At 32.9% G+C, this 16,920-nt stretch overlaps 1 protein-coding gene across 1 annotated transcript; it reads right to left on the reverse strand.

Moving 5' to 3' along the window:
• Positions 1-4,696: 4,696 nt before the first annotated feature.
• alpi.2 (alkaline phosphatase, intestinal, tandem duplicate 2) lies at positions 4,697-16,558 on the reverse strand. Its single transcript, XM_051095485.1, has 11 exons — positions 16,404-16,558; positions 16,198-16,314; positions 14,742-14,857; positions 14,472-14,646; positions 12,324-12,496; positions 12,096-12,221; positions 11,823-11,892; positions 9,509-9,643; positions 9,233-9,424; positions 8,684-8,800; positions 4,697-5,572 (listed from the first exon to the last, which is right to left on the reverse strand). The coding sequence occupies exons 1-11, from the start codon at positions 16,480-16,482 to the stop codon at positions 5,307-5,309; spliced, it is 1,566 nt and encodes a 521-aa protein (XP_050951442.1). The 5' UTR covers positions 16,483-16,558; the 3' UTR covers positions 4,697-5,306.
• Positions 16,559-16,920: the final 362 nt, after the last annotated feature.

Raw genomic sequence — 16,920 nt, forward strand, 5'->3', positions numbered from 1 at the left:
TCGCAATTGTAACATTTTTTTCTCAAAATTCCGTGTTTATGTCTCACAATTGTGACTTCTTTCTCAGTATTTGAGAGTTTATATCTTGCAATTTTAACATTTTCTCAGAATTGCAAGTTTATCTCGCAAGTAATTGTAACATTTTTTTCTCAGAATTCCGAGTTTGTTTCACAAACAATTGTAACATTTTTCTCAGAATTCTGAGTTTATATCTTGCAAATTGTACATTTTCTTTTCAGAATTGTGAGTTTATATCTCACAATTCGCAATTGTGATTTTTTTTTTTCTCAGAATTCCAAGTTAATGTCTAGCAATTGTGACTCTTTTTCTCAGAATTCCGAATTTATGTCTTGCAATTGTGACTTTTTTCCCAGGAATTCCGTTTATATCTTGCAATTGTGACTTTTTTTTTTCTCAAGAATTCTGAGTTTGTATCTCACAATTGTGACTTTTTTATGTCATGTAATTGTGTCTTTTTTCTCAGGAATTCCGAATTTATATCTCGCAGTTGTAACATTTTTTTCTCAGAATTCCGTGTTTATGTCTAGCAGTTGTGACTTCTTTCTCAGTATTTGAGAGTTTATATCTTGCAATTTTAACATTTTCTCAGAATTGCGAGTTTATCTCGCAAATAATTGTAAAATTTTTTCTCAGATTTCCGAGTCTGTCTCACAAGCCATTGTAACATTTTTTCTCAGAATTCCGAGTTTGTCTCGCAAACAATCGTAACATTTTTCTCAGAATTCTGAGTTTATATCTTGCAAATTGTACAATTTTTTTGCAGAATTGTGAGTTTATATCTCACAATTATAATCTCACAATTGTGACTTTTTTTCCCAGGAATTCCGTTTATATCTTGCAATTGTGACTTTTTTTTTTTTTTTCTCAAGAATTCTGAGTTTGTATCTCACAATTGTGACTTTTTTATGTCATGTAAATGAGTTTGTCATGTAATTGTGTCTTTTTTCTCAGGAATTCCGAGTTTATGTCTCGCAATTGTGATTTTTTTTTTTCAGAATTCCGAGTTTATATCTCGCAATTGTGACTTTGTTCTCAGAATTCCGAGTTTATTTCTTGCAGTTGTAACTTTTTTTTCTCAGAATTCCGTAAAATTGTAAAAAAAAATTTGCAGAATTGTGAGTTCATATCTCATAATTGTAATATTATTTCTTGGAATTCTGAGTTAATGTCACGCAATTGTAACTTCTTTTTTTCTCAGAATTGCAAGTTTTCTTGCAGTTGTGACATTTTTTTCTCAGAATTACAAGATTATATGTTGCAGTTCTGACTTTATAACACGCAACAGCAATTGGTATTAAGTCTATGCTATTGTTTTTTGTCTTGCTAAGTCTTGCAAAGTTTATTTTTCACAATTGCGAGTTTATATCTCACAGTTCTGAGAAAAGAGTATCATGTATCATGCAATTTTGACAAAAAAGTCAGAATTGTGAGCTAAAAAGTTGCAATACCCTTTTTATTTTTTTATTCAGAGGCTGTCTTTTATATGAATTTATGTGCTGAAGTAACCCAATGCTAAATCTCTGTAAGGAAACTCCAGAATGAATTTTGCCCACAAAAATTCACCAAACAGTGGTAAATATTTACATTTGTGCAACAACATACAGTAGTAGAACATAAAAATTATGTTAAAAAGTTAGAATTATAAAGTTAGTACACCATATTGCAGCAGCCCATTTTGAACTTCAATGAAGTCACCAGTCATGTTAAAGGACATAATGAATTTAGAAACTTTCATTGCAAATAAAATTAAGTAATTACGAAGAGGTAGAATTATGTGAGGCAAAAACCCAGATCTTCTCAGGTAACAAGAACTTAAATAGCTTTTCATTAGAAATCCAACAGACCTTGATGTCTGGATGCATGTTACATAAATCTATGCATGTTATATAAATACGCTTGATGTAAGTATGTTGTTGAAGAGCAGCCTTTAACAGCAGTTTCAAGGCTAGAAGACCATCGATCCATTAAATCATAAAGATCATGCTGAATTATGCCTGTTTGTGGGCAGGTTGTGTAGTAACATACTCAGTTACGTCACTGTTCACCTCTCAAGTTAGTGGAAACGTGGGCTGAGGGTTTTCAGAGAGGGTTGCAGAGAACCTAACACAGCACTGTTTCAGTAGCAATGAGAGCATTTCACAGTGAACAGTCATGCGAATAGTTGCTCATCAGAGACCACTGATGCTGTAAGGCATGTAGACTACCTGAAACAGTCTGAAGATTATTTAGTTTGATTCAGAAAGTTCAGGGTTTCCCAAGCTGGAGGTCTGGATCACCACCAGGGGTCAGAGTTCTCTCAGGTTACGACAATACGTTAATGTTATTGTATAAATATATATTTATATATTAATAATTATGCTTATATTGGAGATTCATAAGTGTATTAATGAATTATTATTATTAAATATATTAATATATATTTTAAAAACAATAAATTGGTTAAACATCATTTCCAATCTTCAGAAAGACCATTCTGGTCAATCAGCTTCACCAACTTAACAGCACCACACCAGCATAAATCATTTTAGACAATCATTGCAAATCATTTCAGAGTAGTTACAATGGGTCTGCCAGGAAAGGCTCACCACAGCCCAGTTCACTATAGATGAGGATTTCCGCAGACACAGATATTATGAGATGATTGATGGACTGATTAGCCAGATGGGGTGCGGCCTATCAGACTGATGGTCCTTTGAGGATCGCTTACATCAGCAAAAACTAATCAAGTGCTGTGTAGAATTAACAAATGAGAACATGATGCTGCTTTCCCAGTATGATCTACAAAGTGCAGTGTTTATAGAAAAGTGCCTTTTTTCCTCTGTGTGTCTTATAATAACAGAATCATCATGCAAACAGTCCATGTCTGAAATAAAGCCTGTTTTCAGCATATTCAGTTTGTGAATATGAACTTCAGTTTTCACGACTGTTGGACACTGTACCTCTCGTTTAAGGTAAATAAGTAAATAAATATAGTTTTCTTTAGTAATTGATACATTAAAATACATTAAAAGTCTTCATATAAAATTCCAAATTTCATAATTGTATTAACCTATTTGATTTTTTTTTTATTAGGAAGTGGCATGAAGTAGAAAAAGGATGTTCAGTCTCAGGTGCAAAAATAACATTTTAAGACTTATTTAAGGAAATGTTCATATATATATATATATATATATATATATATATATATATATAGAAAGAAATTAATACTTTTATTCACCAAGGATGTATTAAGTTAATAATTAAAAGTTTATTAAAAGTTAATAATAAATAATTCAAAAAAATCACAGGTTCCAAAAAATATTTGGCAGCACAACTGTTGATATTATCCAACATTGATCATTCTAATAATAAATCCGCATATTAGAATGATTTCTGAAGGATCATGTGACACTTAAGACTGGACTAACAGCTGATAAAAATTCAGCTTTTCATCACAGGAATAAATTCTATTTTAAAGTATGTTAAAATAAAAAACATTATTTTATATTGTAAAAACATTTTGCAATATTACTGTTTTTTTTTTCTAGATTTTTAATCAAATAAATGCAGCCTTGATGAGCATAAGAGACTTCTTTAAAGACTATTACAAGTCTTACTGACCCCAAACTTTTGAACGGTAGTGTATATATATATATAGAAAAAAAATCTATAATAAAATCATATAAATAAAAATATAACGAATATATGAATACACACACACACACACACACACACACACACACATATATATATATATATATATATATATATATATATATATAGGTAGTTATTTTTAATAGATTTTAGAGGTCAAAGAAAAGTGTTTTTTTGTTTGACAGGAAGTGCCATGAAGATTAGGAAGGATGTTCATTCTCATTCTACAAAAATAACCTTTAATTTATTACTTGTTGTATATTTCAATTTCATTTTCACTTTTATTAATTTGTTTGTTTGTTTGTTCATTTATTGATCTATCTTAATTAATTGCAGTAAATATAGCATAAAGTGGAAGAACGTTGGAGGCCTTTAATTGTTTTATTGTTGTTATTGTTATATTATTTATTTATTTATTTATTTATTTTATTATTATTTTTTAATAGATTTTAGAGGTCAAAGAAAAGTGCTTTTTTGTTTGACAGGAAGTACCATGAAGATTAGAAAGGATGTTCATTCTCAAGGTACAAAAATAACCTTTAATTTATTACTTGTTATATGTTTCAATTTCATTTTCACATTTATTTATTTATTTGTTTATTTAATTTATTTTTTTTTTTATTAATTGCAGTGAATATAGCATGAAGTTGGAGGCCTTTCTTGGGATAATAATAATAATTATGATGCAGTGTTAAATGCTTTTATTTATGTATGTATTTATTTAGTTGTTTATTTATATTTTTAATTTAATTTTATTTTATTTTACAGACTTTATTTAACAGCCTTGTACTTTGCAGTTTCAAAACTGACAATATCATTTATCATATTAATTTATTTGATATTATTTTATATATATTTATTATACTTCATATATATATATATATATATGAAGTGTGTGTGTGTGTGTGTGTGTGTGTGTGTGTTATTTATGTTTATATTTATATTTAGTTTTATATATATATGTATATTTTGTTTTTCCCCACAAACAGGTTTTTTAAAGGGTGCCATGAAGTACAGGATATGGATGAACGTGGAAGAAGGTTTGAATTTTTATTTGAATAATTTTCAGTCTCAAGTATGAACTTAGAGGTAGGTCATCTTTCACTGGCATGGTGTAAAATAGACACAAAAATGTTTATAGTTTAATTACAGTTTTAAAACATCACATTTAACATTGTTCAACGGATTTACACGTCTTACTCATTTTAAAACAATAGCACAGTTGATATGTTTCAAACTGCTTAGTTTCATGTAACTTAAGATGACGCCACTGTTTCCAGTATCCACAATATTAATACATTAATACATCATAATAGTCAACATTGTGAAGGTAAATATTCTAAACATAAATTTAGTCTACACAGAGGGTAATTTTATTCAAATACATTTACTTTGCCATTTATTCAGCATTTTAGGGTCACTAATGTGAGTACAATGTAAATGTAAGTACAGCTTCTTGGATTTGCCAGGTTTTATTGGCATACGTTCATCAACTTTTGACTGTCATGTCCTCACAGAGGATTTAAATTCTATCTCAACCAACATTAATTGCAAAAACTTTCATGTCAGGTGTCTAAATGTTGCAGTTGAACGTGCAAATTGTGATGTACAAGAATGCTGCGTAAAGTGCACCTCACTCCGCTTTAGTCTCATTATATGATGTTTGTGAGTGAGGAGAGCAAGCTCAGCATCAAAACCAGGAGGCTGAACTGAGTGCAAACGGCATAGTCTTCAAGCACACAGTCGGCGTAGGGCTCAATACAGGCAGCGTAAGCCATAGCGTGAGGGATGTAGCTTTGCTCTTGCACTCCGTGGAAGAGGTGGGCCATTGGGCCTTTGGCAAAAATAGCAACGTCCTCCGAACCATGAGTTTCTGAATCTAGAGGTACAGCAGCCTGCTGAAGATAATCATCTTGGCCTGCGAAGAACAGTCAGACACTAATAAATTACAACATACGGTTATTAATGAATTAACCGTAAATGAATAAAGTAATAGTTAACCCCCAAAAATAATAATAATAGTTACAGAAATTATTATTATTAGCTATGTTTCCATCACCCTGTTTTTATGTGCATTTTGAAGTATGGCATCAGAAACGAGCGATGGAAATAGCACATTTTGAATAAAAATCCCTTAATTTGCAAAAAAAAGTTTTTACGCTCCCTTGAGGTGGTTTTTAACTTGTGCGAAAAAGGGTTAATGTGAATAATGGTAGATGGAAACGCATTTGCTGAATAAATTCCTCCATACGCATCAAAAAAGTCACATGACTTTGCGCTATGGGGTGGCAAAATCTGTCATCAAAGTATTTTGGTATAATGTCTTACACGACTGCATTCCCAAACAGCAGGCGTCCACCTCCGAAAGAAATTATCACACTTATTGCATTTCGTCTGCTTGCTCTAAAGTAATTTATTATATATGACACTGACTTTATTCAGTGGTTTCTCCCACTTTTTTTAGTAATAATAGTGTCTGTTTATCAGGAAGTGACGATTTAGTCCTGTTTGAATTGTTGGATGGAAACGGTGCTTATTCGCAAATGTTTTATGTGACATTCCAATTTTTGCAACTTTAGATGGAAACCCGGCTATTGTTGCAAACTCAGTATGACTTTTCTTATGTCAAACACAAAAAGAGAGATTTTAAAGAATGTTTGCACATTTTAGGAGTTTCAAAAATAAAAAAGCGGCAAGGTACAAACTAATTTGCTATATTCTAAGTCTTCAGGTGCCATATGATAGTTTAGAGCAATGAAAATATTCCAACAGTCAGTCTTATTTATGTTCAAATGCACTTTAAAATCTTCAGTGGTGGTGTTATTTCAGTGAATCATTTTTCAGTACAAAAATAGGCATCCAAAGTATTATGGATTGCATTTAAGTATGGTACCATAGTATTCATGAATATTTTGGAATAGCTTTTATTTGTATGTTTTTATTTGGGCTTTGAAGTTGACGTAATTTTGTTTTGGACTTCTGTTAATTATATTGCTTTTTTGAATTCTGTTCTATTTTAATTTCAGTTTTAGTTTTAGTACTTTTAGTACTTAAAATAGTTTTTCAGTTAGTTGAAATTGTCAAAATATATTGTTATTATTACTTTATTTCAGCTTCATTTCAATTAAAAGTTAACAGATTTTTTTTTAATGTTTTAGTTAACAATAACAACATTGGGTCACAGATTACAATGACTTTTATTAATAAATCATTAATAAATCTACATTAGTTCACATGAACTAAGAATGAACAATATTCCTATGGCATTTATTAATCATAGTTAATGTTAATTTCAGCATTTACTAATGCATTATTAAAATCACAAGTTGTGTTTGTTAACATTAGTTAATACACTGTGAACTAACATGAACAAACAATGGATTACTGTATTTTCATTAACTAACATTAACAAAGATTAATAAATACTGTAATAAATGTATTGTTTGTTCATGTCAGATAAGACACAAATTATATGATCATGCACAAAAAAAAAAAAAAACTTAAAATGATTTGACAGATTGTTTATCCCTAGTAAAACAAAAAAAAAAAAGTAATAGATTTAAAATTCATTTATTTCATACTTAGTATAGTTCAAGTCTATTAACATATTTACTGACATTTCACTCAAAACTTACTGATATAAAAATTGTAATTAAACTTTATTTGGAGTATTACTTGTGCACAATGCACATTTCTTAATATTAAGCCTAAATATGTTTTAATGTCACCACTGACTATTGAAATATTTAAAGTGTACTTAAAGTATACTTGCAATAGTTCCACTTTAGCACAATCAGATATACTTCAGTACACACAGAAAAAAAATGGTGCTTCAGCGGTTCTTTGGTGTGATTGTGGTGCTATATAGCACCGTTAGTGTATAAAGAACCGGTCAAGCCCCTGTCTGGTTCTTCAGCGGTTCTTCAGTGGTTCTTTGGGGTCGTTAAGGTGCTATATAGCACCACTGCCATGCAAAGAACCTGTTAAGCCTCTGAATTTGACAAAGGTGCCATATAGCACCTTTTAAAATAGGTGCTATATAGCACTAAAAGTGGTTCCCCTATGATTACGAGCCAAAGAACCACTTTTAGTGCTATATAGCACCATTTGTTTTTATAACTTTAGTTGGACTTCAGCACAATTAAAGTGCATTAAGTACAAAATTAGTTGTTCCAGACTTTAAATATATCAGTTTAGTATACTAAAAGTACAATTGCAGGGTATTTTTTATTAAGTACATTATATGTAAATGTATTTGTAGTATACTTACCATGAAATACATGTATTTTAAATACATTTTAGTATATTTATTTTGATGATTAATGGCTTCATTAATAAATCATTAACAAACATATGATGCTTAATGGATTATTAGTTAATGTTTTCAAATGTCATTAAACTTTCAATTCATACACTCATGAAAAAATTCTCGAATGGTTTTAACAGAAATTACACAGTGATTAAAACCATATTTGTTAATGTATTTCTGAATGCTAACAAATGTTATTAAACTTCAGCTCAAATATTACTAACTTTATTTACATTTACAGATGTTGTGAAAAAATAGCTTAATCATTTTAAGCACTTCACAAACGTTATTCATTAACAAATGTTATTCATTAACTCATATTCACAGTCTGTAAAGGTTATATATTTGGTCTGCATGCATTGTGTATATTTGTACTATTTTCACATCTTAACAAACCACTTTTTAATTATTTGTTAATGTTTTTGGAGAACCCAATCTAAAGTGGAAACTATTCGTCAACTGTAAATATTTTTTAAAAACTTTATTAAGTTTTTCCTTTTGTGTTTCACTGATGAGAGAGTCATATGAGTTTGATGACAGAGTTTGAATGGTGAATTTTACCTTTAATGCAAGAGAAAAGTGTTTCATTTCATTTTCTTGCAGTAACACGCATGACCACAAGATGGGGTGTCTGCATTGCCGAAACACAGAGCTTGTGCCGTGCACTTAAAAATGCTCTTCTGCACCTGAGGGAATAACAATTAAACTCATAAAACTTACCTGACACCTCCGCATTCACGTCAGGACGAGTTCCATTCGCAATCTGGTATCCTGGACCGTTTCCGTAAAGTGCATTAGTAAAGCTCTTACCATCGTCAGCTTTTGCATAAGAAACACCTGAAGACAAAAAGGTAAATAAGTCATTCTTAATCCCCTAATACCATTAAATCTGTTTTTGCTGAGCAAAAAAAATGTACTTCTACTAGGCAAATTTTTTGGAGTCTAAGCAGAAAGAATGCGCCACATTCAAAACCTCACATTTTTTATCATTTAGTCACCTTCATTTCTTTCCAAAACTGTATGGCTTTCTATCTTCCGTAGAACACAAAAGAAGATATTTTGAAATATGTTTCAACTGTTTATGTCCATACAGTGAAAGTCAATGGGGTCCAAAACAACCAAACACTGCAGCCCGTTGTTTTTTTTTCGAAATATCTTCTTTTGTGCTCTGCACAAGAAAGTCTTACGAGTATGAAATGACAAAAAGGTTGAGTAAATGATGACAGTATTATCCCTTTTAGTCATGTACAGTATATAATTTCAAAATACCTAGCACAGGATTGCCCCTGAAAGAGTAGCCGCCGAAAGAAAACACATGGGAATGGTCAGCGGTCACCACGGACAAGGTGTCGAATTCACTCGTCAGCTCAGCCGCCCGCGCAATGGCCCTGTCAAATTCCACAGCCTCCGTCAAAGCGTACTTGGCCTGGCCTGCGTGATGGCCGTGGTCTATTCTCCCACTTGCAGGAAAGAAAACACAAATATAAGTACACTCAACACATCTTATGGGCTACGTAAAGGAAGCCACACATAGCATCAACTTATCTTCCACAAAGAGGTAGAATCCTTTCGGGTTCTTGCGAAGAATCTTAATGGCTTTTTCCACCATCTCTGTCAACGATGGGTCCATTGAAGGATCGCGTTCCAGCTCGTACCTGGTGTCCTTTGGCTCAAAAAGCCCTGAGCGCAACAAGAAAAACAACAGCATTAAACCACACTGAAAATAACTTCAAATGTGAAATATAGATATTTTTATTACCAGTTTAACCAAGAAATGTGGTTAAGTTATTATTGAAAATGACTTGTTTTTATGACACCGACCACATAAATCAGTGGTTCTCAACCTGGTGGCCAAATTCCACTATACTGGAAGAAAAATGGTGCAATGGAAGCCAGTGGGTTGAAGGTCCAAATGGCAGTTTCAATGCAGCTACAAAGGGCTCTACACGATCCCAGCCAAGGAATAAGGGTCCTATCTAGTGATTTAATTGGCCATTTTCTAAAAAAATAAAAATGTATATACTAGGGCTGCCCCCTAATACATTCTTAAAAATACAGGTGCTTCATGATGCCATAGAAGAACCTTTTTGGTCTAAATGGTTCCATAAAGAACCAAACGTTCTTCAGAAGGATCTTCAGATTATAAAAAGGCAAGAAAGAGATGGTTCTTTAAAGAACCTTTAGACCTTTAAAAGACCCTTAAAAGAACCTTTAAAGACTGAATGTTTCTTTGTGGAACCAAAAATGGTTCTTCTATGGAATCACTGTGAAGAACCTTTTAAAGCACCTTTATTTTTAAGAGTGTAGTTGACTAACTGTTAGTCGACGAGAAGCGGCTTGGTCGACCAAAATTGTATGTGTCTGTGAAGGACTGATCATTAACGGCTGGTCTATGTGGTAATATTCAAACATCCAAACGCTCATCTATCATTCATCGACCTCAAATATGGCTTATCATCTGAAAAACATAAGTAGTAGCAACTTTACATGGTAGCTCAATCTAATTTTAACCTAGAAAAATGTTCGCTTTTGAAGTGTCTGAGCAGAGTGTGGAAGCTGAATAGTAGCATGATTACTGGATGACAGATGGAGGCACCAGCGCTTTCACTTGCACCTAAAATATTCCGTCATTTTTGCTCATACAGATAAAAGTAATACATCTTCAGCACCTGTAACGACTCTATGTTTATTTGTGTGCACTCACAATAACAACGAAACGTTGTGCTTTTGTAAAATAATGAAAGCAAACAGGATGTGCTTTCTACCGTCTCGGTCTCTGTGTACTTGAGCACGAAACTTCGAAACTGTATGCAGGCAATGTATAGAGAGTGAAATGTCTACTTTTTAATGAACCAATTCAAATAGAAAACAAATATTCTTAGATTATGTAATCAATATGAAACATGCAAACATGCGCATCACTACTGTGGAGATGACAAGTCAGTATCGCCAACTTTATCTCTTAAGTCGAAAACAAAGAAAGCACTAATTTATCAATAACTTATTAAATGTTAATGCAGTCTCCTTGCTGTTTTTCCCTGAAACATTCATAATTATTATATCTGCCGGTGTGCTGTGGCAAGCTTTTTTTGTGTGAGCTTGAGTGCTTATTAGGCTATGTAGGCAATTAAAGGCTCATTATTATGATTTAAATGGCTTATTAAACGAGTAGCCCTTAAAATGAACGACTACTAGTCGGCCAGAAAAATCTTTAGTGAAGGGCAGGCCTATTATATATCACACATGCTCATCTTGCACTAGCTGGACTTCACACATTAAGTAATCATGTTGGAAAGGTCACGCTTGACGTAGGTGGAAGTACCAATTCAGTGTTTACAAAGCGAATGTGAACGTTTTGCAGAAGTATGGTAAAACAAAGATGTAGGACAAATTTGAAACTGGAGGAGAAAATGGGATGAAGTTTTCTGCCGTATCCTACCTTTTTTAACCCCCACACGTAACCACACGTGACCTTTCCAACGTGATTACGTAATGTGTGAAGTCACAGCCACGCATCGCAGAGCTAGTGCAAGATGAGCATTTGTGGTTAAAAAGTATATATGTATATTTTTTTACTTTTTTAGGAAATGACCAATCGTTTTACTAGATAAGACCCTTATTCCTCGGCTTTGAAGCTGCGTTGAAACTGCAGTTTGGACCTTCAATCCATTTGGCCATCACTGAAGTCCACTATATGGAGAAAAATCCTAAAATGTTTTTCTCAAAAACCTTAATTTCTTTCCATTGTTGTGGACAGTGGAGTCAGAAAGGTTGAGAACCACTGATTTAAGTTTTATACTGTAGGATGTAGATCAACATAATGGGTGTTTTTCCCTCCGAATGGAGGAGGTGGTCTTACCCATCAAGTGATCAGTTTTGTCCTCTTTGATGGCATCAAAATCTTGTTTATTCCACACATATTTGCCATTCTAAAGGTAAAACACAAATGGAGATGTTAGCCAATATATGAACCAACCATAACTGCCGTTCCCAAAACTGTCATTCCAACATATAGAAAAGAGCAACCAGGACATTCTTCTAAACATCTTCTTTTATTATCTACAATTTAGTGTAACATCATGATGGTAAATAAATGATGACAGAGTTTTAATTTTTTAGATGTTCGACTTACATTTCTGCTTCTTAACCACACATCCACAAGGTTTGTATTGTCCTGCCGGCTCCCTGTAGTTGTGGGGTATTCAGGATCGACAGTATCTTTGGGAAACATGTACTGCCTGCCGCCACCTAAAATAACCTACAATAAAATTATAGAGGGATTTCACAAGCGAGACTGCAGTCAGCAACTTTATTATCTACAGTTCAAAGCTGTGCCAGGTGTACCATTTTAGGGTCTTACGTTTATATCGGTGTTATGGACGAGCTGGTACGCGATGTCCTTGCATCCACCTGTGACGGCTTCAGGGGGCAGCTCTTTATCGCTGTACCAGTCTCTTTCAGGTATGTGGGAGTAACTGGCGGCAGGTGATGCGTGCTGGACACGTGCCGTGCTTACTATGCCAACAGACTTCCCTGGAAAACATAAAACCAGCCCGAGGTAATAATTATAACCAAATTACGTAACTTATACTGCCTTCAACAGTGTGATGCTGTCACAGATAAGATCAGCCTCAGCTCATCTTTTAACCATGAAAGATATAAAGGGTTCAAAGTAGTAATGTTGATTCTTGTACCAATCCCTTAGTCAGCCTGTTTGAAAATGAATCACTAGTTCAAAGTCGGCATTAGGAGAAATAAAGTTGAAATAAATTATGATGTATAAAGTGGCATTTGTTAGATAATAATGACCATAAAGTCGTAGTTATAAGAGATAAAGTTGAATTTATGAGATATAAGGTCTGGAATGTGTAACATTAAGTTGTAATTGTAATAAAGTTGCAATGACGTGAAAAAAGAGGTCAAAATTGTAAAGTAAATAAGTCGTAATTGCGATATAGTCACATCGTGCGATTAAAAAAAAATAAGTCACTATTTGTAAGAATTAAATAAATAAAATTGAAATTATGAGAAAATATTAATTATGTGAAATATTAAGAAATAAAGTCACTATTATAATAAATAAAGTTGAAATTATGAGTTTTTAAGAATGTGCCAATAAGGGAAAAGTTTATATGAAATTGCAATTGTGATATATGAAGTGATATATAGTGAGATATTTTCACAATTACGTAAAAACAATGATGAAATTACAACATGGTTCAGGTTGTGTGAAACAAAGTTGTAATTGTGCAACGTGATCTCATGATAATTCATATGTATTTTATGTAAAATGTGATTCTACAAAACGTACATTTACTTACGTTTTTACAGCCACTGAAACGTACAATACTGACGAATTTACAACATCTAAAAGTACAAATATTTAGTTATTTTCAGCATTTAAATGTACAATATTGACGTATTGACGACACCTAAAAATGAATCCGTATGAGTACTGAAATCGTGACATTACTTTAATCTTTGTTTTTAGTTGTCATATCAATGGCCTTACACTGTAAAAAATAAAAAACACTATTTGTTAAGTCAACTAAAATAGGTTTAGTCAACTTGAAATGTTAAGTTGTACTAAGTAACAACTTAGATATTTGTGTTTGCTAAACTTAACAGATGGGTAAGTAACCCAGCTGCCTTAAAATTTTAAGTTGATTCAACTCAAATATCTAAGTTGTCACTTAGTATAATTTAATATTTTAAGTTGAATAAACATTTTTTGAGTTGACTGAACTTAAAATTTCAAGGCAGCCAGGTTACAAATTATTTTAAGTTGATTCAACAAATTGTTTTTTACAGTGTATGTTCTCAGTTGTATTATTAAATTGTTTACTCGTTTACTTAATATGAAATGATAACATTTCATTCAGTTGTGTGTGATTTCTGCTGCCAGCTCGTTTCCAAGAATAGGCCTACATAATGTTAAACAAGAGTACACTTTAAACCCTTAAAATGAATAACATTTCTGCAATCGTTTAACCTTTACTTGTCATGTAATGTTTACTTTGTTTGCCATGGGCCACCAAAGGCATTTTCCCTGACATGCTTTGACTGACAATAAAAACATAAAATACACCAAAAACGCAACACGATTGTTATTAATGTTATCAAATAAAGTGTTAATAAAATAAAATTGAAATTATGAGGCAAGAGGTTTTTAAGAATGCACCAATAAGGGAAAGGTTGATATGAAGTCGCAGTTATGATATATAAAGTCTCAGTTACAAAAAACAAGACTGCAGTTGTGAGATTTTTTCACAATTACATGAAAGTATAATATAAAGAAATAAACTTACTACAGTAAGAATGACAAGTTGAAATGAGATTGAGATTGTGAGGAATAAAGTCAAAATTGTGAGGTGTAAACTTAAAATAAGATAAAATATGAAAAAAGTCAGTCTATAAGAAGAATTACAGAACTGAAGTTGAAATGATAAAAGTCAGAGATATAAAAGTTAACATATAAGTTCTGGTGTTTGGTCTTCCTCGCCGTTACCTGCCATCTTTGCATGATGCAGAATTGATTTGACCTCGTTGCCTTTAGCGGAGCTGCAGTCTGCGCGGCGTGCTGCCGCACTGAGACCCAGGGTGCCATAATTTGCCTTTACACCACACAGATATGCAGTGGCTGTTGCTGCGCTGTCAGGCATCTGCTGATCGACGTTGTAGGTCTACACAGGGACAAAAACAAACACAGGATTATTATTAAGAGTATTCAGATCCGTCAATCTATTATGAAGTAATCTAGCCAGTGAGTTTTCTTCACCTTGGAGAGAGCGAGATAAGGGAATGTGTCCATGGCTAGGACACTCTCCTCTCCTGTCTTCCCTTCCATCTGTCCCTTCATAATTCTTGCTGCAGTCACAGTGCTGATTCCCATGCCTTATCGCATGTCAAAAAGAACATGTTACACAAGTTTAAGGCACACAACGCATTTATTCATAAAATGCTATCAGTGGTTTCTGAGTTTGCTGCGGAAGCGTGTTCTACCATTGAAGATGATTGTGACTTTTTATCTAACAGTTCTGACATTTCGCAATTCTTTTTCCTCAGAAATTCTCACTGGAATTGTAAAATATAAACTTGCAGCTGCGAGATCTTGCAATTCTGACTTTTTTTCTTCCAATTCCAACTTCTTTTTTCAGAATTGTAAGATAAAAACTTGCAGTTCTGAGATATAAATTCACAGTTATGTTTTTTTCCTCAAATTTGCATTTTATGCCATGCATTTCTGACTTTTTTCTCAATTGTGAGTTTACATCTTTCAGTTCTGACTTTTTTTCTGAGAATTGCATGACAAACTTGCAATTACATGTTATAAAGTCAGAACTGTGAGATATAAATGTGCAATTTAAAAAAAGTTACAATTGTGAGTTTATTTATCAGTTAACTTATTTCTCAAAATTGTGACCTTTTTTTCAGAATTGTGAGTATATTAGTGACTATGAGTATATTAGTTATTAGATATATTAGTTATCTTAGTCCATGCATTAATATTAACAAATTTTATCTGTATTAAATGCAATGTGCTGTTGTTGTTATCTATTGATTAGTTTTATAACATTTGATAAATTAGGCACATAAGTACAGCTGCTCTTGGAGTAAACAATCTGATTATCTAATCTAAAGCCACTATGTGTTTTCTCTTTCTTTTTGACATTTATGGCTGTTACTTGTAAAACGTTACCATGTGATGCTAGTAAAATTGTAAGACAAGGCAAACTGCATGACCTCAACTGCCATTTATATCAGATTTTGTGATACGTTTAATAGGACTTTTGTCATTAGTGTAATATGTAATAACAGCACGCTGCCTTTATTACAGTGTTATAACAGTTTCTTATTTTTCCTTTAGTGTGTGTGCAAACAAATAAAATGAATTTTAATTAATCTAATAATTTTATTTCAGCTTCATTTCAATTACGCAACACAGCTAAGAACAATGACAGTTATCGTTACATTTATCTTTATAGTTACGGTTCTTGATGTGAACAGACCTTTACATTGCAGAACTGCAACCCAAAATTCAGACACTGTCAGAACTTAATAAGTTTTATGTAAGATTTATTGTAATCGCAAATAAATTTAACCACATTCCCAAAATCTAGGAATGTCTAGAAGGCTAAATTTGTGCAGTATGGACAGTTATGTACATACTGGATAAAATAATAGAACGGTGCAAGAAATAGGGGGAAAAAATGACAGGTTCTAATATAACTCACCATCGCCGAGGAAGAGAATGAGATTTTTTGCACGGTGCATGTTGGGCGTCATGGAGAGGGCTGTATGAAGAGCCTCTTTACCCTTAACATGCCAAAAGTTTGGGTTCTGCTCCTCCTCTTCAAATTGATTCCAGAAAAGAAACATTGTTTCATTCCCTTTGTTTAGAGTGAAAAAGAATAATTGTGAACTGTGGAATAGCACTTACCAGGAATAACGGAGAAACATCCATCAAATCCTGCTAAAACAAATATTCCAATAATCAGAAGGGTCTGTTGTGTGGCCATGGTTTGAGCGACTGCAGCAGCACTGACAGCTCTGTGAAACTATTTGATGCCCCTCTGTTTATAGTCTTCTCTCAGACCGAAGGTCATTCATAGTTCCAATTCCCTCTTTTGCAACATGAACTTTTGATCACATACTGATCTCGCATGACCATATGACATAATATGATATATGATGATATGAATACTGATCTGAAATATACTGCACTTTACTGCAGTGTACAGTTAGTAACTGAACTCATCATGTTATTGGTCTAAACCAGAGGTGGAGCTGAACTCTGCAGGTCTAAACTGTTCTGTACTGTCCATTTATTTACTGAATTTTCTCTTTTACTGATCTGCACTAAACTGAACGATTAAAGTTCAGCAAAAAATTAAAGTGTTTCTCTTATTTGCTGCACTATTCTACACTGAACTGTTCTATTCTGTTCTGAACTGTTC

This window comes from Labeo rohita, chromosome 22, assembly GCF_022985175.1.
Source record: "Labeo rohita strain BAU-BD-2019 chromosome 22, IGBB_LRoh.1.0, whole genome shotgun sequence".
NCBI classification, from domain to species: domain Eukaryota; kingdom Metazoa; phylum Chordata; class Actinopteri; order Cypriniformes; family Cyprinidae; genus Labeo; species Labeo rohita.

Excerpts from the sequence above, each read along its gene's own strand:
- alpi.2 (XM_051095485.1), bottom strand. The coding sequence starts at position 16,482 with ATGGCCACACAACAGACCCTTCTGATTATTGGAATATTTGTTTTAGCA. Across the intron at positions 9,644-11,822 it reads CAAAACTGATCACTTGATGG|GGCTTTTTGAGCCAAAGGAC; the intron begins GTAAGACCACCT and ends TGTTGCGCTCAG. Across the intron at positions 9,425-9,508 it reads ATTCTACCTCTTTGTGGAAG|GTGGGAGAATAGACCACGGC; the intron begins ATAAGTTGATGC and ends TCTTTCCTGCAA.